We start from the raw sequence: 27,574 nt of genomic DNA, 5'->3' as shown, positions 1-27,574 counted from the left end.
TGAACCAGCCGACATTCCAGCAGAGTAAGATGAAACCTTGTAAGTGGTGGTGTTGTCCGACTGTGAAGTGTGGCTGTGGTGTGCGGTGAATGCATGGTCCTTTCTAGGGGAGGCCACACTCTGCATACACCTTGTGGCAGGCATGAGAGCAATGGCTCGTGTTCTTCCTCATGCAGACTTTTATTCAGCTTTTTTGCATTAAGGACTTTGTAGAAGGGGCTGGGATAAGACCTTAGATTACCGGCTATGAAGCTTGGAGGATTCCTCTTGGGTCTGATGGCGGTACCACTGGCATCTAGAGCATCCACTCATGGTCCCCCTTCTTTTCTTAAGCAAAAGATGAACCATGCTTCCATTTTTGATAGGCACCTAAAAGCACACGCCACGTGCAGAGGTATAGCAGGTTAGTAGTAGCGTTTGTGCAGTGCTCACAAAGGATGCTGTTCGTCTGTAACATTAGCTGTTTGAGCAATCATTTGTGCACTTGTTCAGCTCGCTCTCCCTTGCTTCTGTGGGTTTCTCTCCGTGTTCATGACTTCTCTTCTGGAGCAGCTGGAGCAGTCCAGTGGGCTTGAACATGCCATCACACCAAAAGGTTCTGGTGGCTTGTCTGTAGGAGGTTGCCCTACAGAAGAATACAACCCCTGTTTGTTACTGCAGAAATGGTCCCTCAAGAACCGTGGGGAGGTATTGCATTCCTACAGTGGCTGTTCTCAGGCTGTGGGGCTCTGTTACAGCAGAGGATGGGCTTTCTGCCTCCCAGTACACCTCTTACCATTCTGCCAGGAAGCAAGGATCTTTTTATTCAAACAGGCTTGTGACTGTTGACACAAGGGGAGGGGATTTTAATGGGTAGGGTAGAGTTTTTTTTTTAATTCAGTTGTGCTACAATATGATTTGTTTAAATGCCTTTTAATATTTTAATAAATACTTCCATATGTGACTTCAAATTTTTGTTGCCTTTTAGTCCAGTTTGTGCAAGAAAGATATAAATAAATGTTGTGCTTGTGGGCTCCATGTTGTGAGATGGGCCTCTCTGTGAACAGAATGCTGCACTAGCCAGCTCTGATCCTTTGGACTGTTCCAGCATGGGTTTTTTGGGGGGGGCTTCAATAGACGTTGGTGGGTAGGAATATACTGAGTCTGTTAACTGCAATCCTTTCTCTTGGCTTTTGTTCTTTCATTGTGAAATGAATGGATGTTTCCTGCATTCGGTGGGCTTACTCATTTGTACCTACCCTTTTCCAACAGCTGACTTATCTCAGGTATGGCCAGAGGCAAATCAGCACTTTAGTAAAGAGATTGATGATGAAGCCAACAGCTATTTTCAGCGTATTTATAACCACCCGCCGCACCCAACCATGTCCGTCGATGAGGTATGCTTTGGGGAACCATTTCATCTTTCTCTCCCTTTACCATGGGTTGGGTCCCCCCCTCTGTCTCCAGTTATATAAAACATTTGGGTTAGTAGGTGCTTACAACATTGCTTTTTGTTTGGTTGCAGTTTGAGGGAAATTTCAAGGTTCCAAGCTGTATTGCCCATACGGTTGCAGACAACTTTTGTGCAAGTAAAATTGGGTGTTTTAATTTGTGCCCAGTGAAAAGGTAGCTATCCCAAAAGTTAGCTTCATCAGTAAGTTTCATGGCTTTACATGATTCAGTAGACTTCCGAAAGTCCAAAGCACTAAAAGGGCATTGGTGCATTTAAAATGAATTCCGCCTTGCACTAAAACCAGTTTTGGGGGAATGTTCTGCATGTCTTTTATCTCAGTTGTGCCTCTGTTTCTCAGGTGGGTTTTTCTTCCAGGGCGGGGGGTTTGGTGGTCTCCTAAATAAGCGGAGTGCTACTTAGCAATATATGTTCCAATTTCTGAATCTGATCAAATCACAGTTTTCCCATTAAAATGCATTTAAGCTTAAATTTTAAGGAATTTGAAGCAACATAGTATGATGTCCAGAAAGACATTTGAAAATGATTATGATACAAAGGCTTGAAAATATCTACTGCGATGAATTGAAAACTCTAGCGAATGCTGTTTGTTGTATGAGTCCACTTTTATTCCCATGAGAAGTATTCTTCCATGAGCAGCCTTTTCTGTTTGAATGTATAGCATTGATTTCAGTTGCACTCAAATATGGGAAAGATTGGGGGCTTTTCCTCGCAAGCTTGGAAAATCCTTTGAGAAAGGGCTGAGCATCACTGAGTCTCTTCATAACCTTCTGGTTTCTTTGCAGGTGTTAGAAATGCTACAGAGGTTTAAGGACTCCAACATTAAACGGGAACGCGAAGTGTTTAACTGTATGCTGAGGAACTTGTTTGAGGAGTATCGGTTTTTCCCCCAGTACCCCGATAAAGAGCTACACATAACAGCCTGTCTCTTTGGTGGGATAATAGAGAAAGGACTGGTTACATACATGGCCCTGGGCCTGGCCTTGCGCTATGTACTTGAAGCCTTACGAAAGCCTTTTACATCCAAAATGTACTATTTTGGTATTGCTGCACTAGATAGATTTAAAAATAGGTGAGTGTCTTTTTCTGATATTTCCAGAATTTCATAGAGGAAGCTAACTCTACCTACCTACTTTAGCAATCTATTTAGCTATGTAATAATACATGATTAATGTAATGTTGCACTTCTTGAATGTTTCCCACAATAGAAGTATAAAGTAAAGTTCATAAAGGGAATGCATATTTTAGTATAAAGAGAACATAAATCCATTGTAGACAATCTGGATAGGGGCGCAATTGCCTGCAGACAAATATTCAGATGAATACATGCTTTAGAATCAGTGGCTCATACTTCATTGTGGTTCCTGAATTGAAGAGATTCCAAATCATTGTTGCTGTATGTGATGATGACACATAGAATTATGAAAACTGGGAACAATCAAGCCCAATTGTAGCCCATACATATCAATGAGAAGAGCCTCTTAAAACAAACTAGTTGGCTAGACTTACCAGAAGCCATCTTGTCAAAGTGCTGGCCAGTAGTTCCTTCTCAGTCTCACAGTACAGATCAGTTTTGAGACCATTTTCTTCCTTCTCAAAGAAATTAAATCCTTCCCATGTCCCCAACGCCAATTTCTCTCTCCTGACGTTTCCGCCTGACCTTCCTTCATGCTACCATTTAAACATCGATTTTTGGTTTTTAATGTAGCGAGGATTTTCTATGTTCAATACTACTACTAGGTTGTATTGGGCTGGAAGGGTTCACACTACAGTACAGCAGACTTTAGCTTGTTCCACACTGAGTAGGGATTTTAATTCAAATAGTTGCAGTGGTTCTGCAGCAGCCTAGCCAGTAAAATGAGACCAAAGACCAATGCATGTTTACCAAGCAGTAAATCCAGATGAATTTATTGGGACATTTCTAAATAAAAATGCATTAAGACTGTGAGTGCACATTTTTTGTGCCTTAACAAATATGGCTTGGTCCTCTTTCAAGGTGCATGTAAACCTAGACACATGTTTCCGCACATATATTCAAATTACCAGTTTGGTAATTAAAAAAGCAACTCTTGTTTCCTTATGAAAACATATGGTACTGCTGTTTGTACAAGGCTTAAAGCAGTGTGCCACACTTTAAAAATACTTTTTCACATGACTAAATTGTGCCAGTTGGGTCATGTTTTATGCCAACATTTGTATTTAGGTTGTGGGATACTTTACAGACAGAATTCGGTTAGTAGCTTTTGCATTGAGACCTAAAGTAGAAGGGAAAGAGGGTGGACCATCAGGATGGGTAAATAGGTTTGTGAGGACAGAGGAAAAGATCCTGAGGACCGAGAAACCGGTTGCAAGTAGTAGAGAGATTTACATCTGTTTGGAGTGCTTTGACTGTATTCCTCCATAGCAGGGTTTGGATTAGCAGGCCCTTGTGGTCTCTTCTAAGTCTATGCTTCTATGTCCTCTTTTGCAAACTGCTCTGGTGCTTTCTGACTTTTTATTGGGAGCCCTAGAGCAGCATTCCTTGAAAAAACAACTATTAAGCCTATGGCAAAGATGTTCTGTGCATCTGCTGAGTGCTAATGAGGATGTTTATGCTTTAGCAGCGTATAGTCCAGGGGTCGGCAACCTACAGCCCGTGGGCCGGATCCGGCCCGGTGAGGCCTTGGGACCTGCCCCAGCCCGGTCCTGCCGCCGATTGCTGCCCCCGCCGCAGCTTCCGCGCCACTCCGGGCGCCATTTTGAGTTCGGTCCCCCAGTTGTCTGAGGGACAGCAACCCGGCCCCCGGCTCAAAAAGGTTGCCTACCCCTGATATAGTCTGTGGATCGCTTGTGGCCCCCAGTCTGTTTTTTGCCCCAGAGCTCCCATGATTCCTCCAAAGGAATAGAGTACTCCCCCCCCTCCTTTTACTGGCCTGTAGTGTCCCCTTCCCAATCTCTGGGGTGGGTTTTGCTAAGTTTAGAGGTCTTTTCCATCTTTTAAATTCCTGGATAGGGCTATTTTCCAAACAGGGAGTGTTTGCCCAGTGATTTCCTATGGGAAAATAAGTCCCCCTTGCACTAGGAGTATGTATACAATCCCATTTCAGGAACTGGCTAGTAGCAGCCCTGAGAGGCTTCCAAGTGGCATCTACCGTATATACCCGTCTATAAGTCGAAAAATGTATACCCAAAAATTGATCTCAAAATCTTAGGTAGACTTATACATGCGTATATATGATAATGCAGTTCCAAAAATGGCCGCCGTGACTCTTTCTGGGGACCGGGGGTTGATTTGCAGGTCTTTTAGTCCAGGGAGAGTGCCCTTAAGAGAAAGGCTGCCTGCCTTCCCTCCCTGTCTGCTTCCCTGGGAAGGCAGGCAGCCTTTCTCTTAAGGGCACTCTCCCTGGGCAAAAAGAAGGGACAGATGTTCATTTGCTTATTTTTCAAAGGGGGGAAAAACCTAACACTGGCCATAGCTATTGCTGGTAGAAGTCAGCTTGCCAGATTTCATCAGCATCAGGAAAAAGAAAAAGGGAGAGAGCTCTATGGTTCCCAAACTCTGGCCTTCTAGGGGTTTCAGACTTCAGCTCCCAAAATTCTAGGCCATTAGCTAAGAGGGCTGAGGCTTCTGGGAGTTGAAGTCCAAAAAACCTGGAGGAGCAAAGTTTTGGAACCACTAGCTGCTCTGTTCTTAAAGGGGCAGAAGCTTAAGACTTGCTGGAGAGTCCAAACTGAAATGGTGGGGGGAAAGGAGCCTTTCTTTAACTCTTTCCTCTCCAAAATATACAAAGGAGCAAAAAATCTGAATCTCCCTCTTTGGAGGTCTTTAAACAGAGGCTGGCCATCTGTCGGGAATGCTTTGATTTGGATTTCCTGCATGGCAGAATGGGGTTGGACTGGATGACCCTTGGGGTCTCTTCCAACTCTATGATTCTATGAACACTTTGAGTTAGAGAGCCCTAAGGGAGAAGCATGGGAGAGGGAGCACTGGGGATGGCAGCAGAGATGGCTTTTTGGAGCTTGCCCTCACAGAGCACCAAAAGGCAAGCAGAGCAGCAGGGAAGTCTCGAGGGCAGCAGCCACTCAAAGGAGCACCAAGAGGCAAGTGGAGCAGAGGGACTGTGACTGCACCCTCGACTTATCCACGGGTCATATTAAAATCCATAATATTGGCCTCCAAACTCAGCCTCGACTTATACATGAGGCCAACTTACACACGAGTATATACGGTATTGCAAAATTTTGGTTGAAGCCCAAAAAAGGTGATAACCAAAAATGTTGGTTAAAGATGAAAGGCGGTCTGTGGCCCTCATGGAAGTAGAACTGCCTCATCCGAAAGCTTTTAGCATCTGCCCACTTTTCATCCACTTCATCTTTCGCATGTTATAAGTAGGGAGTCCTGAGAACAGTTTTGTTAACTTAACAGAAGGCTAACCATTGTTGTGTTGTGTTGTTTTGTGATGGTGGTGGTCTTGACCAGGCTATTTATTTTCTCCTACTAATGGATAGTTTTACCATTGACAGATTGAAGGACTATCCTCAGTATTGTCAGCACTTGGCTTCTATTAGTCACTTTATACAGTTCCCTCATCACCTGCAGGAGGTAAGTGTTCAAAGCCATGGAAAGTGATGGCCCAGTGGGGAGGGACACACTTTGGCATTCGCTGGCTTTGTGTATTGAGAAGATTCGGGGTCCATTTAATAAAAGGCACAAAGGGATCTGTAAATGTTCTGTGTGAACAACTCCCCCTCCAAGTATCTATATTTAAACTTTCTTGGGCTCTTTGTCTGGGTTGGTGAGAGGAGGAATCCCCACAACTTGTGTCCAGAGTTGGGCAAGAAGGAGAGAAGTGCAGCTGTGATGGGTTGTGGAAAGGGTTTCCTGGCAAATCATCCCTGCCGTGCAGCACAGCAGTCTGTCTGCCCAGACCTTCCGAAAACAATCAGAACCAGGGATAGTGGAATTAGGATCCTGGAGGTCTGGTCCAAAGGCTGTCGTCCAAACACTAAAAGCAATGTTGGTTTGGGGTTGCTGCATTGGGTGACAACGCAAGGTCAGCAGTGGGTTAGTGGGTTCTTTATGCTCTATTGAATATGGGCTTAGGTTTCAGATGGAAAGCCTGGCCAGCTGTAGATTTGATATATTTGCTTCAGACAGTACTGAGGCTCTGTGTCTATTCTCATTATGTTTTACCAGAGGAGAACACCTTCAATGACTGCTGACTCCCCCCCCCCCCCCCGTCACCTTTTTTGCAAAAAGGCCTGTCCTAGACCTGAAATGGCCTGGAGTGGGGCTAAAAGCTTGGCAGTAATGCCCCCCCCCCCCCCCGCCCTTGGAGGACATTTTGGAGGGAAAATTCAGGTTGTTGTGGGTTGGGGAAGTGTGCAGCCCCTCAGCCTCCCCCAATAGAGTATTATAGAGCTTTCCTCCAGAGCTGATGGTAGCGCAACTAATAGATGTAGGCCAGGCTCTGTGTGTCTGTGTAGAAAAACAAGGGCTCCTTCTGAGGCTATCTGTGACTTCATGGCAGCTGGGTTTTAATGGTTTGAATTTCCCAAGAATATCTTGATTAGGAACTTGGGGCATTGTTTTTGTATTGAAGAGGTTCTGAGAGGCATCGGACATCTCTTGGGTGCACATAAGTTTTAAAGAGCATCCTGCCTCTTGCCTGTTGCAGTACATTGAATACGGACAGCAATCCAGAGACCCTCCTGTGAAGATGCAGGGGTCCATCACCACTCCTGGAAGCATTGCACTGGCCCAGGCCCAGGCCCAGGCCCAGGCCCCAGCCAAAACCCCACTTGCGGGTCAAGTGAGCACGATCGTGACCACCGCCACCACCACCACCACCGTGGCAAAGACTGCCATCACGCCAGTGGGTCGAGTCAGCTTCAAGAAGGACGTGCCGGTAAGCGCATGAGCTGCCCTGCGACTGGAATGAGCATGAAGGGAGGCATGTGAGAGATTTTCTTTCAGCTTTGGAGAAAAACCATTGGGCCAGTGTTTTGTGTACATTGTTTAGATTTGTCTGGAGGTTTTGAAGCAAACCCTTTGCAGTTTTAACCACATTTATTTAGATAAAGGTTTTGCTGTTTTGTCACCTCTTTTCCACCACATTTAATCAGTTGTCTATTTTTGGCTGCCTTGTTTAGTTGTTCATGTATAACACAATTGTTTTCTGTCATTTTTGAGGAGCTTGCTTCTTCCTGCCTTGAATTTTCACTTAGAAAACTTACAGATTTCTATTTACTTCCCCTGGAAATCTCATTAATTGCATGGTGTCATTGCGCAAAACCCCTTTCTGTCACTCTCTGCTCTTCTCCAACTGGTTTGCATCTTGAATTTGTTTGGAAGTCACCATGTTGCTGCCTTTCCATAACTCTAGTCTGTCATCCCAGTTGTGCCCCGTGTCGCCCAGACGGCCAGCCTGCCAAAGTTAAAGCTCTTGCGCAACTCTTGTCACTCTTTGGTAACTTCATTCTGAAATTGTGACGTGCACCACATGTGTTTGTGCTGCAGTCCAAATGCATAGTCCACTGGATCTTAATTTAATTAAACTAAATTATTCCTTTAAATCCTTGTTCTTGTTCTGCAGCCTTCAATTAATACAACCAACATTGATACTCTGCTCGTGGCCACAGATCAAACGGAGAGGATTGTTGAACCCCCTGAAAATGTGCAGGAAAAGATTGCTTTTATCTTCAACAACCTGTCTCAATCCAACATGACCCAGAAGGTAAGGAGTGCACAACTTTTTTCTCTCTCTTTTGGGAGATCAGTCCTGGATCTTTAGGGAAAATTTGTAATTTGTGATCTTTACAAGACACCAGGCTGCTGCGCTTCAGAACAGTCTCCTGAAAGCTTATTAATCCATTTTCTTCTTAATATAATGAGCCAGGTTGAAGAACTGAAGGAAACGGTGAAAGAAGAGTTCATGCCTTGGGTTTCACAGTATCTTGTGATGAAGAGAGTTAGTATTGAGCCAAACTTCCATAGCCTTTATTCAAATTTCCTTGATACCCTGAAAAATCCAGAATTCAACAAAATGGTTCTAAATGAAACCTACAGAAATATCAAGGTAGGTGCACTGGAGTTTGTTTTTCGTCCTCATTCTTCCTTGGAAAGATAAAAAGGCAGTTATCCAGGGGTAACTGGTGGCAAATGAATTTTTTAAAGTTTGGTTTACTGGGATTTCAGTTATAATCATCCTTAATTGATGGCTAAGAGGTGGTCTAACAAATATAATGCTGGGTATAAAAGTAACCTCCTTCTGTCCAGTTTAGGTGATATTTTACAGTAATATGGTCTAGTAGTAATAGTAATGCTGTATGCTATATATATATATATGCTATAATTACAGTCCTACAAGTTTAGGACTGGCCCAGAAGAGACTTAAGTTCTAAACCAGAGTTTAGCATGAGAGTTTAGTGAGAGCCTGCAAATTTAATGTTTTTCATATTTGTGAAGAACAGATGGAAAATGTCAGCAGTGACAGTCATCTGTGGTGTCTAAACTTGTAGCACAATAATTAGCTAAAACAGGTAAAACTATCATTGGGTAGCAAGAGAGAGTTTATAGATCTTGGTAAAAGGACTGAAATGTGAGCCAAGGAAGGTCGGGTTAAATACCTGTGGCGGTCTTGATGATCCCTGTGTATATTTCCTTTAGGTGCTACTCACATCTGATAAAGCTGCTGCCAACTTCTCCGACCGTTCCTTGCTGAAGAACTTGGGCCATTGGCTGGGGATGATCACACTGGCTAAGAATAAGCCCATCTTGCACACGGTGAGGCTGCCGGGGAGCAGGAGTGTGGAAATACAAAGATGGAAGCGTCAGTGCATCCTTTTCACATTGCAGCATCGAGATTTCTTCTTGTACTTTAGCAGCATAGATATATTTGTCTCAAAGAGAATCGGCAAAGCTTAGAAAGAAATCTGAATCTGTCTCCTCCTGTCTGTTTTTGTCCATTACTGGGTCTCACTTGCCTTGCTTTGATTTTAGGATTTGGATGTGAAGTCCTTGCTGCTGGAGGCTTATGTTAAAGGACAGCAGGAGCTTCTGTACGTTGTGCCATTTGTTGCCAAAGTCTTGGAATCCAGCGTAAGAAGCGTGGTAAGTCTGATGGACAGTGTGCAAGGGGAGCCAAGGGAAGCTGTAATCTGCTCAGAAAGTATCGCAGATTATGTCCATTGTAGCATTAGCAGAGGAGAACAGTGTGCTTGCAGGGTCCCCCTGTTCTTTTCCAGTTGCACTTGTTCCTGAGCTCCCTGTGGTAAAAGATGAACCGTGCTTCTCAGTACCAGCTAGTTTGATTCAGCACCTTCTTGAAAATGGAGCTATTAACTGGGTCCTTCTGCTCTTTCTATTTTTCTGCAGGTTTTCAGGCCTCCAAATCCTTGGACCATGGCAATCATGAATGTACTGGCAGAGCTGCACCAGGAACATGACTTAAAAGTAAATTGCGTTTAACTTCTTTGTGCTCCTCAACACTTCTTGTTTTAAAGACATAGCCGTGTTAGTCTGGAAAATCAGTATGCAAAGGGATCAGTATGCATCTTTGAGACGATCTGAAAGAAAGAAGCTGTTAGCATGAGCTTTCATAGATGTGAGCCCACTTCAGTGCATCTGACAACGTCCTGACTTCCTATTTGATCACTATCTGTCACAGTGCATTTGGTTATAGATTTGGCTAGAAAGGTCTAGCCAGTTCAATGAAAATGAAACTGCTTAAACACTGGTCTTGCCTCTGTTTGTTCTAGTGTTCGCCTTCTCGTTTGGAGTGCTTTTTTAAAACCATGTAGCAGCTCTCTAGAATGTGTCTTAGGATTTGGCATGGGGGGGAAGACATAGATGAAAACATTCACTGGTGGTATAGCTTGAAAATAGGTACATTATTAAACCTGAAATGATTAACTATTACACAGCTGAATCTGAAGTTTGAAATAGAAGTGCTCTGCAAAAACCTTGCCCTTGACATCAATGAACTGAAACCTGGGAACCTCTTGAAAGACAAGGACCGTTTGAAGAACCTGGATGAACAGTTATCTGCTCCAAAGAAAGATGTAAAACAGCCAGAGGAGCTGCCACCAATTTCAACCACCAGTAAGTGGCTAGATCGCCCTTGCCTGCATTGTCCACATAGGGCTCTGCACCCCCCATAGCACTCCGAGAAGGTGCTTCTGCTTCACATGTGCATTGAATTGCTTTCTCAACTACTTTAAGGTGAAAAATGTACAAAATGAACCAGTGCAGGGAAATGGAAAGCACTTTGAGCTCTCTCCTCCTGTAGCTCCACATGGGCCCAAGTCGCCATGCTTGCCTCGCTCTCCCAGCTTCCCTGACTGTGGCTACGAAATGGCTGGCTGCTGATAAAATCTGTGACTGGAGGGGCCCGGCTGCAGATGGATCTAACACAGTCACAGTTTACGCTTTTCAGCATGTCTGAGAATGGCAGTGTAAATTTTAACTGTTTTTTGTTCTTGTTTAGTGCTTCTGTACAAGTTCAGTCCTTATAACACACATCCCAACAGATCAGAAGGGGCACTGGGCTTAACTTCATGGTTCCACGGTAGTTTGTGTGGCAGCTGGATTTATAATCCCAACTCACCTCTGTACAAGACAAGTGACTCTGCTGAAGCTGAATTGGCAGTCAGAGGTAGAGATGGCAGATTTGTCAGTCACATATAGAGTCACAATGTACTCCAGGGCAGGAGTGTTCCTTCTGTGTATGTCTTCTCCTGTAGTTTAATAAGATATAAGGTGCAAGTGGTGCTTGCTTTAGTTCGCAGATGCTTAGAATTCTAAGTATATCCACACCTTTTCTGACACTGAGTGGGGATTTTGCTCTCAGTGGAGACAGGAAATTTCATGAATCCCTGAGAAATCCTGAACAAGATGCCCTCTCCTTTTCAGGCAGAAAGAAGGTAACTCATTTTATGTGTCCCAAAGCCATGGCATAATTCGGATGTGTCTGCTGTCAGAGGCCACCTGCCTCTAGTCTGCTTTTTAACTGACATATCAGGCGTCCTTTATAGGAATAACAATCTCCATTGACCACACTCAGTAAAAGGCCATTTATTATTTCTGCCAGCACTGGTTTTCCCAGTGTTGAGCAAATGTTATTTGCCACTTCAGGTGCCAAAATTCTTATGTTGGGTAACTAAAGTGATGAGCTTCCTAGATAATTCTGTACTATTGCGTGATTTTTGTTCTGGGAGAGAGATAGTGAAAATCTTTCTCCTGTTGCTCTTGTGTTGCTCAGCAGCTTCCACAACACCGGCTACCAGCACCACTTGTACGGCTACTGTTCCTCCACAGCCACAGTACAGTTACCACGATATCAACGTTTACTCCTTGGGAGGGCTAGCTCCACACATTACTCTAAACCCAACTGTAAGTACCGGACTTTGGAAAGGCATTCTTCTTTAGCTTGGGTGGGGTTTTGTGGCAGGATTGGCTAGTTTTAGCAGAGAGGTGGTTGTGTCAATGTGGGTGGTGATAGCTGCCATTTTTGTCTTTCTAGATCCCCCTCTTCCAGACCCATCCACAGTTAAAGCAGTGCGTGCGGCAAGCCATTGAGCGCGCAGTCCAAGAACTTGTTCACCCGGTGGTGGATCGCTCCATTAAGATTGCCATGACTACTTGTGAGCAGATAGTGAGGAAGGATTTTGCACTAGACTCTGAGGAGTCGCGCATGCGGGTGGCAGCGCACCACATGATGCGCAACCTGACCGCTGGCATGGCCATGATTACCTGCAGGGAGCCCTTGCTGATGAGCATTGCTACCAACCTGAAGAACAGCTTTGCCACTGCACTGCGGGTAAGAAGGGCTCCTGGGAGCAAAATAGGTTAAAACTTGCTTGGTAGGCTTGCATTTTAACTCTTTCATAGAGTATCTTTATGCCCTCTTCAAGCTGATGTTTGCTGCTTTAATGCTTTCAAAGATATTAGAAAGATGTTAAATTAAATAGCATAAATCCGAACCCAGAGAATGCTTACCAATAATTGCTGTTCATCCTGGAGAGAAGTGACTACTGGGCTGGCTCGGGGTCTATGCTGTTGTTTAACATCTAACATTATAAATGTCATAGATGATGGAGTAGAAGGCATGCTTATCAAATGTATGTATGACACTGAACGGGGAGTTGGGAGGGTAGCAAATGCCCCAGAGGAGAGGATCAGGATTCAACATTACCTGGATAGACTGGAGAGCTGGGGCAACACTAACAGAATGGATTTCAATAGGGATAAATGTAAGGAATAAAATGTATAAATACGGGTGACAGCTGGCTTCAAAGCAGTAGATTTGAAACTGATTGAGGGGTCTTAGTAGACTACAGGTTAAACAAGAGTCAACAATGTAATGGAATAGCTAACAAGGCCAATGAAGTTCTAGGCTGCATTAAGAGGAGCATAGCGTCAGGACCAAGGGAAGTAGCAGTGCCACTCTGTTCTGCTTTGGTCCGACCACATCCGGAGCCCTTTGTCCAGTTCTGGGCATCAAGGAAGATGTGGGCAAGCTAGAAGGCGTCCAGAGGAGGGTGACCAAAATGGCCAGAGGTCTGGAAAGCACCAAGCCCTAGCAGGAATGGCAGGGAGCGGGATGGATATATTTAGCACGGAGCAGAGAAAAGGCTGAGCAGTGACATGATAGCTGTCTTTAAATATCTCAAGTCACATAGAAGATAAAGCCAGCTTGTTTTCTGCAGCTGTAGAGACATGAAATAAGGGAATTAATTTATAAGAAAAAGATTTTACCCAACCATTAAAAATAACTTCTTGATTGTAAGAGCTGTCTGAGAGTGGAATAGACTGCCTTGGAGGGTGGGGTTGCATAGGCATCGTTGAATTCCTTCCTGTTGCTTTCATAGAAGACTGTTTTCTGTTAAGAACGTGGATATTATGAATCGGAGGCCATGACAGACTGAGCCTTCCTTTAACGGACTGCCCTTTATTCCAGGCAGCCTCCCCGCAGCAGAGGGAGATGATGGAGCAGGCAGCAGCACAGTTGGCTCAGGATAACTGCGAATTGGCCTGTTGCTTCATCCAGAAGACAGCTGTGGAGAAAGCTGGTCCGGAAATGGACAAGAGGCTGGCCACTGTAAGTAGGCGGTCACTTTGCAGTTTAAAGTTAAAGGGGTATATGGTTTCCACACCATTGATCTTTGTCTCGGCTTTTTGTGGCAGGAGTTTGAGCTCAGAAAACATGCGCGGCAGGAGGGTCGGCGATACTGTGATCCTGTAGTGCTGACCTACCAAGCAGAACGGATGCCCGAACAGATCAGGTTGAAGGTAAGAGGCCTGGAGGAACTACTGGGGATGTTATGGCCCTCAGAAATGAGGCTCTCACTGCAGTTCTGTCGCCATTGTTGGGAGTCTTCCCATACCAGATTAGGGAACCCAATGCCAGGAAAAAAACTCTGCTCCTTATTTGATGGAGCTGCTGGGTTGCACTGAAACTCTTTTTGGGTTTAAAGGAGCCACTCATTACATTTCGCCTTGTATTGAAACTCTCCTCTCTAAATTTGTCTAATCCCATTCTTAAAGCTGCATATCACGTACAGCCAGTGCTGCGTGTGTTGCATGACGAAGGACTACTTTTGCCTGCCCCTGAGTCTTCTGACAATTTGCTTCTTTGGATGAGGCCTGTGTTGATAGTGTTATTGGTGGATGAGAGTTCTGTTTCTCAACCTTCCTCCCTTAGTTGCCTTTTCTAAATTAAACCTCTTCCCTCTTGTGCCAGATGCATCTGCTTTTCCTCAAAACCTAGGGATGATGCTCCAGCTCCCTGACTGACTGGATGTTCTTTTCTGTACCCTTTTCAGTTTTTTGAAACCACATTTCTGCTTGTTGAACAGTTGCCAACCTTATTCTTACATTGATATGTGATTACTATTTTAGCTTAAAGTGTGTGGATTTTTATAACATGTTGTGTGGTTAGATATGTTTAATCTCCTGTAAAACATCTTCTAAACAAGATTGTTTTAATACCGTGACATCTTGAAAAATCACTACCAAAATTCATAAGTTTTCTCCAGACATGCTTTGGTCTGTACAAAATCTTAAACAGTGTTTGCATTTAAGTAGGTGGTCCAATGAAACTAATACATTGATTGGAAAGCAATGCAAGAATGATGTCTGCCATTAAAATGTTGAGAGGCAATGGAAGAGAATGTTGCTCCTTCTCCTGAAGTTGAGAGGAAAAAGCATAACTTTCCCAGGGAGCCTAATTCGGTCAGGAAAAGACTGTCAGTCCACTGTACGGGATACTATCCAGGTGTAGTACTTTCTTCATTGTGTAGTACTGAATGATAGCCACATTTGCTGATATTCCTCCAAATGTCTTTTTAAGGTTGGTGGCGTGGACCCAAAGCAGTTAGCTGTATATGAAGAATTTGCACGAAATGTCCCTGGTTTCTTACCAACCAATGATTCAACTCAACCCACAGGCATCCTGGCTCAGCCAATGAAGGTAGAAACTCAGTTGAAAAGTGTTCTGGTGTATATATGTGTGTGTGTGTGTGTGTGTGTGTGTGTGTATATATATATATATGGTAATATAACAGAAGAAACAAAAAATGTGGTTGTGACAAGCCTTCATGCATGTATGTACGTGCACTAACCTAAGATAATCCTGTTCTGTCTTAAATCAGCAAGCCTGGGCAACAGATGATGTAGCGCAGATCTATGATAAATGTATGACAGAGCTGGAGCAGCACCTGCAGTCCATTCCTCACACTTTGGCCATGAACCCACAGACTCAAGCCTTGCGCAGCCTCCTGGAGGCGGTGGTGGTAGCGCGCAACTCTCGGGATGCCATCGCGGCCCTTGGGCTGCTCCAAAAGGTTGGTGTGGGAATGTCTCTAACCTGCAAGCCCGAGATCGGGTGGCATGGAGCAGCACTTTCTCCAAAGTCCCAGCATACATTCTGCGGATGAATAAGCTGATTGAGCTTATAACTCATAACAGGAACACAACAATGAGGAGAGGAGAGGTGGGAGGAAATGATTATGGGTTAAAGACATTTGGCTGTCAGGTGAGACACAAAGACCAGTCCAGAGTATTTTTGTTTGCTTTGATGAGGTGTATCTTCTTACCTCTTGACTGAATAATCCTCAAGGAATGTTTACAACACTTTACAATAAAACACGCCAGCACAATTCTGGGGCTCCTAGCCAATACGCAACTACAGTTCTGCAGTCCCAAGACATAGCATATGTTTTCTGGTGAGGGTTGGGTAGAAGCTTTCTTTCCCCTGCCATAGCCCTTTATTTTGCTGCATTTTCCTGGTTATAGTATATTTTTAGTAAAGCTGTTGCACAAGAATGTATGTCATTGTAATGTTATGGTGTCACTTGTCCAAAGAGTAAATGCAAACAGTGGGAGTGCCACCAGCAGATGGTTTGTTTGCTGTCCTTCCTGCAGGCTGTTGAAGGCTTGTTAGACGCCACCAGCGGCGCCGATGCCGACCTTCTCCTCCGCTACCGTGAGTGTCACTTGCTTGTGTTGAAAGCATTGCAGGACGGCCGTGCCTATGGGTCTCCGTGGTGCAACAAGCAGATCACAAGGTCAGTAATGGCAGAATGGGTGAAGAATAAAGCCTTGAGGGGTGCAGAAATTTTGCCCTAAAACCTTTTGACTTGTGTGAATGTAAACACATCTTTTTTGCAGATGGGTCACTTGAATGCAATGTACTACTGTTTCTTGGCTTCCGCACCATAAGCCACTTAAGATTCATGCCTGTAACTGAATGCGTGGTGTGTTTGAAGAGATAACATCTTAAATCTCAGTGCTCTGTATATCGAGACTGAGAGGAGGATAAATTGCCATGACAAAAACGACTTGCTTTTCCAGGTGTCTGATTGAGTGTCGAGATGAATACAAATACAACGTAGAAGCTGTGGAGCTACTGATCCGTAACCACCTTGTTAACATGCAGCAGTATGACCTTCACCTAGCTCAGGTGAGATGTCAACGCAGATGGTGACTTTGAGGTCAGTGCGCATGGCGTTGGATGAAGGCCATTCACTGTTTGACTTCCTTTCCATTTACAGTCAATGGAGAATGGCTTGAACTACATGGCAGTGGCATTTGCAATGCAGCTGGTGAAAATTCTCTTGGTGGATGAGAGAACAGTAGCTCACATCACGGAAGCGGATCTGTTCCACACCATTGAAACCTTGATGAGAATTAACGCTCACTCCAGAGGAAATGCTCCAGAGGGGTAAGGCTGAGAGCATTTGGTGCTAGTGCCAGTGCTGCGTGTTCCCCTTCTGTTGATGTCCTTTAGGATTTTATCCAACCCAGTCTTAAATTTCCATTTCAGCTAAGTGTAGACGAATGTGATCTTTAAAATACAATTTACAATTTGTCTTTCTGTATGCTAGGATGTCTTTAGACCCTTGCGCACATCCCAAAGCTTAAACTCCTGCACTCCGGATCTCTTGCAGGTTGCCGCAGCTGATGGAGGTGGTGCGGTCTAACTACGAAGCCATGATTGACCGTGCACACGGAGGACCAAATTTCATGATGCATTCTGGGATCTCGCAGGCGTCAGAGTATGATGACCCTCCCGGCCTGAGGGAAAAGGCGGAATATCTCCTGCGGGAATGGGTGAACCTCTACCACTCGGCCGCCGCCGGGCGCGATAGCACCAAAGCTTTCTCGGCGTTTGTTGGACAGGTAGAGCTTGGGGAAAGAGAGGTGCTTTTCATTCAACATAACTATCGTGTGATGCCCTTGCATCAGATGTAACCTTAATTCCCCATACCTTTTCTTTTCAAAATGTTGAAAACCTTTTTTTTTAATAGAGGTGTTCCAATGTGACTAACACTTTTGTGTGTCTATGTGCCTTTAAGTCACTGTTGATTTATGGCAATTCCATGAATTTTGTAGGGTTCTCTTGGTTTGCCAAGCCCCTTCCTCTGAAATATAGCCTGCAGCACCTAGTATTCATTGGCAGTCAAAATACTAACCAGGGCTGACCCTACTTTAGCTTACAAGATACCTATCGATAAATGTGTCAGATACCTTCATAATCCTCAAATTTCAGTATACTAGAAATGCTATGATAAATTACTGTCTAGCCAGTTTTTGAAGGACTCTGGACTTTAGGGTTTGAATCCCCACCTGGCCATAGAAACCCACTGGGTGAAAGCTTAAGCCCAGTTGAACGCTGGCATGCTATGGCAGTTCCGCGCCTTTTCTGGGGACAGCTTCAAAGGCCAATAGGCAAAATGGACATGAGGGCAAGTTATTTGGCTCATCGGAGGAGGCCCCCCTAACGCAAGGTTAGTTTATTCCTCTCCGCTCACGCAACAGATCTTGGGCTCCTTGTTGTGAAAGCCCATTCTGGTCCAGTGTGGAGGCAGCATCTCTCCATTGGTCCTTGTGGGTGGCTGACAGTCCAGCTCCACAGCCCTGCCGTCTCCGGGGCTCTCCCTCTGGCCTCCTTCTGGCCTCCCAGTCCTGCCGCCATCCCTCCAAAGTACTTTACAGCCAGAATGAACTAGAAGGAGAGCCACAGGGTAGCAGTACATTTGCCACAAGAGCACTGCCTTCCTCAGTGACTCATTGGCACGGATGTCTGCTGCTTGCCAAACCACAGTTGGCTTTCCCTGGAAGTCACCAGTGTGCAATTTTCCAGCCATGTGCGGGAAATGCAGATGTATTCCGCACAAAATAAACCAATTCAAACTGCTATGCCAACAAGCACTTGATAAGACATCAAGGAATATGGTTTATCATACTTGGGATAGTCCAGATGAATGTGCAGAGAATAACTGGAAATCAGGCTGGCTTCTGTTGTTTTACTGATCTTGAAAAGTGCCCTCAAAAGTTAATGGGTTGCTTTAAAGGCTTCTTCAGAAGTATGAGGTCCACAATTAACGGAGCTCCACTGTGGAGCATAAGACGCCCAAGGCTTTCTGTAACTGATTCCAAGGCTGGGCTTAGTTTGCCTGGTTTGCCTGGTCTAGAAATTTTGTTTAATATTTCTGTTCTTGAAAGTGTTAAATGTCTTGTGAAATGAAACTTCACTGTTTTCTGAATGAAATTTTCTTTCTCAATAACTGCTGCCTCAAGTTAACCTTGCAGGTGACTGAAATATTCGTTTAATTACTCAAAGAATAATGAAAGTAGCAGGAGTAGCTGGAATGAGTAGCTTAACATATTCCAGTTCCCAGCTTGTCTTTAGGAGGATTTCTCATTCAGATTCCACTTAGACTTTAATAAGAGAGCATGCACGCGCGCACACACTCACACTTATGACCACAGCAGTGTATGTTGTGAAACTATATTTGTTCTGCTTTGATGGTGTAAGATGGCCAGATTATGTGAACAATGGTTGTATGAGGTCCTCAGCTGTATTGTATTTTGGGTGTGTTGACCGTTGTATTTGAAAGAACTGGCATCCCTCCCTCCCTTTTAAGTTGCCATCACCTCCCAGAGCTTGCCTTGGCCATTCATTTCAAGTATTGGAGTGGTGTGATTGGAAAACCGCCTGCTCTCCATGCTGCCACTGCTGCTGTGCACCTTAACACCTTGCCTTGACAAAATAGACAAGCAGGTTGCCACAGCCGTACTTCCAGCTTCATTCAATGGCACATGTATGTTCAGTGTCCATTCTGAGCGAAGCCGTTTCTTTGTATGTTGAGGCCAGAAAGTTCTGCTGGTAGCAGATTCCCCTCATACAGCCCCACCGCTGCTGCTCCTCTTCGCAGTTTGGCACATCCTTCAGGGAACCCATGCCTCCCTTTTCCCCATAGGCTGACCACATACATCCTGTGGCATTACAGATGGCTGTTTACAGGAAACTCTTGGGTTTCAAGGAGCCTTCCTCGCTCACGCCGCAGTCTTTTCCATCTGGAACAGCGGTTCTCAACCTGTGGGTCGCAACCTCTTTGGGGTCAAGTGATCCTTTCATGGGGGTCACATATTTCCGGTGGTCTTAGGAACCGAGACACCACAATTTTATGGTTGGGGGTCACCACATGAGGAAGTGTATTAAATGGCATTGAGAGCCACTGATCTAGAAGATGGTGCTGACATAAAGATGTGAGACCAGTCTACATAGAGGTTTTCATATGTGACACACTATTATTGTAGGAAGCTTTACCAACTTGCAGTGTTGCTTTTCAGATGAAGACACGTTCTTTGGTCTGACTCTCCCCTGGTTCCCTCAACAGATGCATCAGCAGGGAATCCTGAAAACGGATGACTTGATCACCAGGTTCTTCCGCCTTTGCACTGAGATGTGTGTGGAGATCAGCTACCGTGCACAAGCGGAGCAGCAGCACAACCCGGCTGCCAACCCCACCATGATCCGTGCCAAGTGCTACCACAACCTGGATGCCTTTGTGCGCCTCATTGCGCTGCTGGTGAAGCACTCTGGGGAGGCTACCAACACAGTCACAAAGATCAACTTGCTGAACAAGGTGGGCAGGGGAGTGTCAGGGCCTTTCGTTTCGGACTCGGCGCTTCGAAGTTGGAGGGTTAGAACTGGGCATGGGATGGCACCATTATTTGAACTGCAGTCCAGACATGAAGTAATGCCAGGGAAGCTTCTATTTCCTCTAGGCCTTGACCCATCTGTAATAGGAGTCACTGACCTACCTGGCAAGGTTGTTGAGAGATGACACAGGAAGGGCTTTGCGCTCTTAGGGAAAACATGATACAAAGACAAAGGAGGTGGGTCCTTGATGTTCCTTAAATATGGTTGAGCAGACGATAGCGCCTGTATGAGCACAAACCAAGTCAGCATTTTGGAAGGTTGTCTTGGATGCGTTCAAACAAGTACTGGGCTCAGAACAGAAAACACTCCTTGAGGGTTTTTGTTATTGTGGTCCTTATACAATACCTGGCTAATGTGGTTTCAGAGGAGGCTTATGGCAATTGCGAAAACTGTTGGGAGCTAATGGATTCTTTTGTCTTTGCAGGTTCTTGGGATCGTGGTGGGAGTCCTTTTGCAGGACCACGATGTCCGCCAGAGTGAATTTCAGCAGCTTCCCTACCATCGCATTTTTATCATGTTGCTTTTAGAATTAAATGCCCCTGAACATGTTCTGGAAACCATAAACTTTCAAACACTCACAGCCTTCTGGTACGTATTACTGATTTCATCACTGTGCAAAGTAAGACTCCCCACTCCCCACTTTGGTGTAACGTGTCCATCAATAGCAAAACTACATTATGCAGATTTGTGGAGGCATTCAAGAGCTCAGCAAGCCTTCAGAAAGAGCGGCTAGATTTCTCTTTTGTTGGAGCCCAGAGTCTTTTGGAACTATCTATTAAAAATTATTAAGCTCAGAAATTTAATGTAAATGGAATTGACATAAATGAAGGTGGCGAGAGGGAGTAGTTATTCCGACAGGGCTAAAGTAGCCACAAAGTTAGTGGTTTTCCTTAACCCGCCACCAATTTAAACAGTTTTAAATGGCAAAATATCAGAGTCTACCTCCAGAGGAACAAGAAGAAGTTTGCCAGGTGACGAAAACAGACTCCAGGCTCACACATCCCTATGCAAGCAAAGGAAACCCTTTGAGCCATCCCACGGTTCCAGTTTCTTCCTTCCACTCATGTCCTCTTTTCTACACAGACAAAGATAACCCCTTCCTCCATTTGACAGCAAGGTCCAAGTCCTTTCCTCCCCTTGTAGCCAGGCTAAGGAAACCTCTCCTTCCCAGCAGCGCCAGGGCTGCGCTTGCATTTACTCAGGCAGCCTAGGCAAATAAAACCAGCCCAGCCACCTTTCCTTACTACTCAGAGTTGCACCCCCAAACTCCAAGCAGCTTCATCTTTCCTTTCCTCATTCAACTGCACAGGTGCACTGGGGGAGCTATGTATTGTGGGTAAGAGATTCATTCATCTATTTTATTTCTTGAGAAATGTTCATGCTGTCTCATAATCCATGAGTTTTTGGCTTTACCTCGAGGGGAAGGTAGATGCCGCATTTTGCTGGATTTGGGAGGATTGGCAGTCACTGGGATTGTGAGCAGAGTAGTGGATAATTCTCCCAAGAACAACTTCTGGTGTCCGAGTTCTTATGGGAAGCTGGTCAGATTCCTAAAATGTCATTCTGACATAAAGTTGCTTTGTTTTAATCGTTTTAAAAAAGAATGCGCCTAGCTTTGTATCTCACATTCCTCACCTCTTTGCTGCGCTCAGCCATGGACTTGGCCAGTGAGACTGTAATACCAAGTCCTTATCTGTTTAACTAAACACTCTGACACCAAGCCCCTGTGCTCTGTCTTTATTTCAGCAACACATTTCACATCCTGAGACCTACAAAAGCTCCAGGTTTTGTTTATGCTTGGCTAGAATTGATCTCCCATCGGATATTTATTGCAAGAATGCTGGCGCATACCCCACAGCAGAAGGTGTGGCTGCAGTTTATCTTCTGTAACTTACGAAGCTCCCACAGGGAATAAGGAGGCATCTTGGTTTGCAGGTTTTGTGTGACTAGAATGACTTTCTGGTTTATTCATGTGCTGCAATGTTCATTTAGTGTGTTTCTATAAGGCAACTGCAGAGAACAAAAAGTTTCAGTTTGGCACCTAAGCAAGGAACAAAGTTTAAACCCTCAGCGACATTGTTAAAATAATAGTTGTAAAAGATAATAGTTTGCCTGGAACTGAATTTGACTACGATCACATTAGGCCCACACTGTTAAGTGTTAAAAAGTGAACTGACTGTGTTTGGCATGAGCCTGGGTCCTCCCTTGACACCTTTCCTCCATCGGAGTCACAAGGAAGAGAGCAGAAGCATCAGCTTCCGCTTTCAGTTAAACCTCTGCGTGCCATTAGACTGTGACGCCCCTCCTAAGCGCTGGTTTCAGCCACAGGGATTCCCTGTGTAAAAACCATGGGGCAAGATGGGTGGCAAGGGATGGAATAATGTTTGAGATCAAGCTAGTGTTTATGCACCAGGGGAATGCCTGGGAGGTTTTGGCAGACGCTGGGATTACACATGGCAGGTGCCATCCGGTGTCACTGCCACAAGGACATGCCATTATGGTGTTAAATTGAAAGCAGTCCACTGTAGCCTTCATAGATGTTCTGCAGAATCTGAAGCAGAGGGATTTTTGTCCTTGTCTGTGCGCAGCCTTGGCCATGCTAGTCTCGCCAGCCATTGCTCCATTTCCCTCAGAGCCACAGAGTTCAACCCAAAGAGCGTCCCTTCTTGTGGAAGCCGGCTGGTTGCACGCTTTGGGTGGCCCTAAGAGATTCTGAAAAGGGAGTTGTTGCCATGCTGTTGTAGTTTGCGGATTGCTAATCCTGCCACGCTGGTGGTGGGGAGTAGTAGCCTGTGCATTGCTGAACAATACTAGCCATAGAACACCTCTTTACTCTCACAATGTCCTTTCTCTTTGCAGGGCTGGCCTATGTATGCTCAGTTGCTAATTGATCTGTTTAAATATTTGGCTCCTTTCCTGAGAAATGTAGAACTTGCCAAACCTATGCAAATTCTGTACAAGGTAAATTATGCTGTTTTCTAGGTGAGCATTTTTTTGGAGGGAGGTTGGTGTGCAGCCACTGAATTCCCACTTTGTTCCTGCCCCAAACACACAACAGCTCACTTTCTCTGTTAAAACTGTAGCACACATCAGCACTCTTAGACCTCAGCGGGCAGAAAGAGGTTAGAGTTTGCGATGATAGACCGTGTGTGTGCAAATTTTCACATGCATGGGTGACACGTGTATCCTCTTCATATTTGGTGCCATGTGGGACTCAGGGTCAAAAAGGTGGCTGCCATGCCATGTGTCAAGGGATGGGTTGGAAAGTTTTGTAGGGACACCAAGTCTTACGCCTTGTCTCTCTCTCCCCCCCCCCTTTTTTTTTTTTTTTATTTTTTTTTTTTTGGTTGTGTTTATGTTTTTGTCCTTGTAGGGTACTCTCCGTGTGTTGCTTGTCCTGTTACATGATTTCCCAGAATTTCTCTGTGACTACCATTATGGGTTCTGTGATGTGATTCCTCCAAATTGTATTCAGCTGAGGAACCTGATCTTGAGTGCCTTCCCGCGGAACATGAGACTTCCAGACCCCTTCACTCCCAACCTTAAGGTAATGCCCCTAATTCCCTGAAGCTGCAAGGTCTATCAGTGTGGCAATGCGCTTGCTGGGAGGTTGCTTTGCTTTTTTTAACTACAAAGGTAAACAACGGCGTCAGACTCCTTGGTCCGATTGCAGGGCCATCTAAGTGACGTTATTTTTCCTGTTAGCTCTGAAACCTTTCAGGGGCTGGGAAAGTGTTCAGATCTGGTGGTACAGGCAGCATCTTCCACATTGGGAGAGGACATAAAGAAATTGATTTGCCCACTTGGCAACTGTGAAACTCTGACATTTTAGCTTTGTCACATGAAGGCCAATTTCTCTTTTGAAAATGTTGTTTAACGGTGTGCTAAAATAATAAAAATACTTCTTTAAACCAGTTCAGTAAACTGAAAAGAAAGAGCAGCTAAAAATGCTTAGTTGTAAGCCCCAAAGTCTAATGAAAAACTATTCATAGAACAAGTTGATGGAAAAATCATGTGTGCAACCCTTTTATCAGTTTCATGTTATGCTCTCCTTACCCCAGAATATGTGACTCTGTATCCAAAACCTTTTAAACAGTGTTAGGACTCTTAATGTCTCTCTTTGGCAGGTCGACATGTTGAGTGAGATCAATATTGCGCCACGGATTCTCACCAACTTCACAGGCGTGATGCCTCCGCAGTTCAAGAAGGACTTGGACTCCTATCTCAAAACCCGGTCGCCAGTCACATTCCTCTCTGACTTGCGCAGCAACTTGCAGGTGAGGGACTTCACCCAGGGTCCGGGGCTGAGGTTGGTGGGTGCATGTGTGATCGGGGGGAGGGTGCATACTTTGACCATCAGACTAAAGGCCCAGAAAGCCCAACTCTCATCCCAGTGTGGGATGGGCTACAAAGAATGTCTGCATTTATTTTATGCTGAACAGCAGATTCTGTTAAAAAGCGTGTGTGTGTTTTACAAGAAGTGCCTCTTTGGAGAGAATATAATCTTATTAGGTGGCAGGCAAGGTGAGAGGAGCCTGTTTGTGTAATGTTAGAGACCAGGAAATGGCCAGGGCTTGACTTGTCTCCCTTTGATGTCAGATGCAGATGAAAGACTGCCTGTGTCCCATGGAGACTCCAGTGTTCATGGCAGTGAGCCCTTTCTCTCTGCCTTTCTTTCCTTTGCCAGGTGTCGAATGAGCCCGGCAATCGCTACAACATCCAGCTGATCAATGCTCTGGTGCTGTATGTTGGCACTCAAGCTATCGCTCACATCCACAACAAGGGCAGCACTCCCTCCATGAGCACCATCACCCACTCGGCTCACATGGATATCTTCCAGAATCTTGCTGTTGACCTGGACACAGAAGGTAAGGACAGACACTGATGGTGTCCCAACCCTCAGCATTTGATATTGAGATAGGTTTCTTTAGGGACAAAAAGCTGTTTGGTTGGACCTCATGTCCCAGAGGACACAGCAGTTCATCTGCTTCTGTTGAGAAAGGTGGGGGGAGAGAAAGGGAAGCCGCCCCTATTATCTCTTTTGAAGGACAAGATCCATCATAGATTTTCATCATTTATTCATTTATTTATTTATCACCCCCCCCCCCCCCCCCCCCCAAGCTAGTTCCCTGCCAAAGGAAAAGGGGATGGCAGTGTGGGAAGGGATGGGGTCCAGCAGATGCTGCCTCCTCTTCTCTGCTGCCTGGTTCCTTCTCCCTTTAGTTTGCCCATCCGGCTCCTTCATGATTCTTCTCTTGTCCCAGGTCGGTACCTCTTCTTGAATGCCATTGCCAACCAGTTACGGTACCCCAACAGCCACACGCACTATTTCAGCTGTACCATGCTTTACCTATTTGCTGAGGCAAACACCGAAGCTATCCAAGAGCAGATCACCAGGTAAAAGACCAAAAGAACTTGGACCCACCTGCCTCTTTCTCAGAGAAGGTGGCTGTCCTGGGAAAGCAGAGGATGGCTGGTGCTTCTTGGAAGTGGAAAGTCCAAAGGTCTAGAGCAGAAGTGGAGAACTGGTGGGCGGCTGCAGATGGAAAGGTCTGGAGTGTCACAGTTGCTCACCCTAATCAAGAGGACCAAAGGTTTTCCACACGTGTGCATGAGCCTGCCTTTTTTTGTCCTGGCAAATTGGTGATTCCCTTCCTCCTCCTTTCTCTTTTACAGAGTTCTGTTAGAGCGACTGATTGTAAATAGACCTCATCCATGGGGTCTCCTCATAACCTTCATTGAGCTGATTAAAAACCCCGCGTTCAAGTTCTGGAACCACGAGTTTGTGCACTGTGCTCCGGAAATTGAAAAGTGAGTAATGTTTTGGAGTGTGGTTTGTTTCTGCAGGAGGCAGTCCTTTGGGTTTGGCTGCTTCCAGAGGAAAGGGGAGTTTCTGTTTGGAAATGAAGCTGTCCTCCTCCTCCTCTGTGTAGGCTGTTCCAGTCTGTGGCCCAGTGCTGCATGGGGCAGAAACAGGCACAGCAAGTAATGGAAGGAACGGGAGCCAGTTAGAAGCCACCAGCCCCGAGGTCTCCATCCCATCCAGCCGACAGAAGCGGGCGCCGCGCATGGGTCTGTGCGGACGGCCGTGGGGCCGCCCCTCCCTTTTCAGCAGGGGGCTTACATTGCGGATCTTTGTGTGAGAAAAACCTCCTCCTACGTGGGCATGTTCCAAAGTTTAAAACAAAGTTCTGACTCTTGGCCAAAATTCAGAAGATGCTGTGAATATAATTTTGAACTATTGTAAATACACAGAACAGAAATATTTGTCTGGACTTTTGGGTTTGTGCAAATTGTGTTTCAAGAGGTAATGGGGTGAGTGACTGACCGGCCGGCCGACTGACCAACTGGCTTGCGAGAGAGAAAGTGGTGGCTGCTGCTGCTGAGGCCAAGTGCTTGTCTGGGGCAGATCTGCTCGCCTGACATTCCCAGACTCCCAAAGAGTATGGAAAAGCCAGTTTAAATATTATGTAACTTATTTTTCTTGCGGGTGGGGGGACCTATAAATCACAAGGTGTCAAAGGAAAAAAATGAGTAATGCATTGGAACAGAGGGGGACGGGGTGAGTGTCCAGGTGGTCACTTCCCCCACTATCAAATGCGGCCAGAGAGCGAGAGAGCGAATGGCTGGGGGTCAGCGGCTCGGAGGACTGACCCCTCGGCAGAGGAACCCCAGGAGCCCTTGGGAGGGGGCAGTTGTTTTAGCAAGAGACACAAGACCAGGCCTGTAGATTTTCTTTCGTGACACTTGTAAATTTTGGGGTGGGGAGGGTCTGGATCTATTAACTGCTCCCCTGTGGCCACAAAGTTTTGAGTTTGTAAAAAGAACAAAAAGGACCAATACAGCCCATTTTGTAAGGATTTTGAATGTTTTGTAAATGTATTGGTCCATGTGTTGTATTTTGTAGCCTTTCTAGTTCTCTTGGGCTTTAGTTCTCCCACTTCTTGTATGTATGCATTCTGTAGTTAAAACATTAAAGTCATGACAAGCAACTTGCCTCCTGCTTCCTGACAAAGCCATTCTGCTGCTGTTCATAATACAGACACACATTTTATTTAATGCCAGCTTCATACACTATCAGAATATAACATTGTTCATATAGCACTAAAGGATGCCTAGTAACTTCATAATAAAAATTTACTAAAGCATAAGTAAACCTAATCCTTCCCCTTTATAGATGTGAAGCTGTGGGACAGGGAAATGCACATTTTTATTTGGCATCAATTTGGGGGAACAGACAGGCAAGCAGTAGTTACGCATCGCTGACAGCTAACATATGGAATTGGACTGTTTGGCACACTTATGAAAATCAAGAGAGTCATTCCTTGTGCATCTACTCGGATGTCGGCCCTGAGAGGTTCAGCAGGGCTCGCTTTCAGGACCTCTTAATTCATCTGAGGAGGCAAACAGCCATCCAGCAGCACAGTGCTTCCCAAACTTTGATCCTCCACATATTTTGGACTTCAGGCCCCAGAATTCCTCACTGTTGGCCCAAGTAGCTCTGGGAGTTAAAGTCCAAAATACCTGGAGGACCAATGTTTGGGAAACACTGCACTAGAAGATGGCTACTGAAATGCACCCTCAATATCAGCGTTACGTCTCCCTAAAGAGAAATTACAGCATTATCTCTAGC

At 45.2% G+C, this 27,574-nt stretch overlaps 2 protein-coding genes across 7 annotated transcripts in view; one reads left to right on the top strand and one right to left on the bottom strand.

Moving 5' to 3' along the window:
- The first annotated feature begins 6 nt into the window (after positions 1-6).
- Positions 7-26,933, top strand: CNOT1 (CCR4-NOT transcription complex subunit 1). Of its 6 annotated transcripts, none has more exons than XM_042437247.1 (32): positions 7-39; positions 1,252-1,376; positions 2,236-2,522; positions 5,954-6,032; positions 7,108-7,338; positions 8,026-8,166; positions 8,329-8,508; positions 9,099-9,215; positions 9,432-9,542; positions 9,807-9,884; positions 10,355-10,532; positions 10,918-11,085; positions 11,695-11,822; positions 11,953-12,249; positions 13,390-13,530; positions 13,617-13,721; positions 14,782-14,901; positions 15,083-15,274; positions 15,855-15,997; positions 16,284-16,392; positions 16,484-16,653; positions 16,880-17,132; positions 19,616-19,864; positions 20,366-20,529; positions 21,688-21,805; positions 22,801-22,902; positions 23,315-23,488; positions 24,069-24,218; positions 24,629-24,809; positions 25,206-25,338; positions 25,618-25,752; positions 25,875-26,933. In XM_042437247.1, exons 1-32 carry the CDS (start codon positions 30-32, stop codon positions 25,951-25,953), a joined length of 4,848 nt encoding a protein of 1,615 aa, XP_042293181.1. In that variant the 5' UTR covers positions 7-29; the 3' UTR covers positions 25,954-26,933. The 6 variants fall into 6 exon arrangements, with proteins under 6 accessions (XP_042293181.1, XP_042293182.1, XP_042293180.1 ...); XM_042437248.1 differs by having other exon boundaries at positions 11,692-11,822; positions 16,880-17,111; XM_042437246.1 differs by having other exon boundaries at positions 11,692-11,822.
- Positions 26,535-27,574, bottom strand: part of SETD6 (SET domain containing 6, protein lysine methyltransferase) — a 9,874-nt gene continuing 8,834 nt past the window's right edge. Inside the window, 1 exon segment of the mRNA XM_042437760.1 lies at positions 26,535-26,734. Coding sequence (XP_042293694.1) covers positions 26,535-26,734 — 200 coding nt within the window.

Source organism: Sceloporus undulatus, chromosome 8 (genome assembly GCF_019175285.1).
Source record: "Sceloporus undulatus isolate JIND9_A2432 ecotype Alabama chromosome 8, SceUnd_v1.1, whole genome shotgun sequence".
NCBI lineage: Eukaryota > Metazoa > Chordata > Lepidosauria > Squamata > Phrynosomatidae > Sceloporus > Sceloporus undulatus.
The sequence above is the reverse complement of the archived record's forward strand: the minus strand, read 5'-3'. Positions and strand labels throughout refer to the sequence as shown.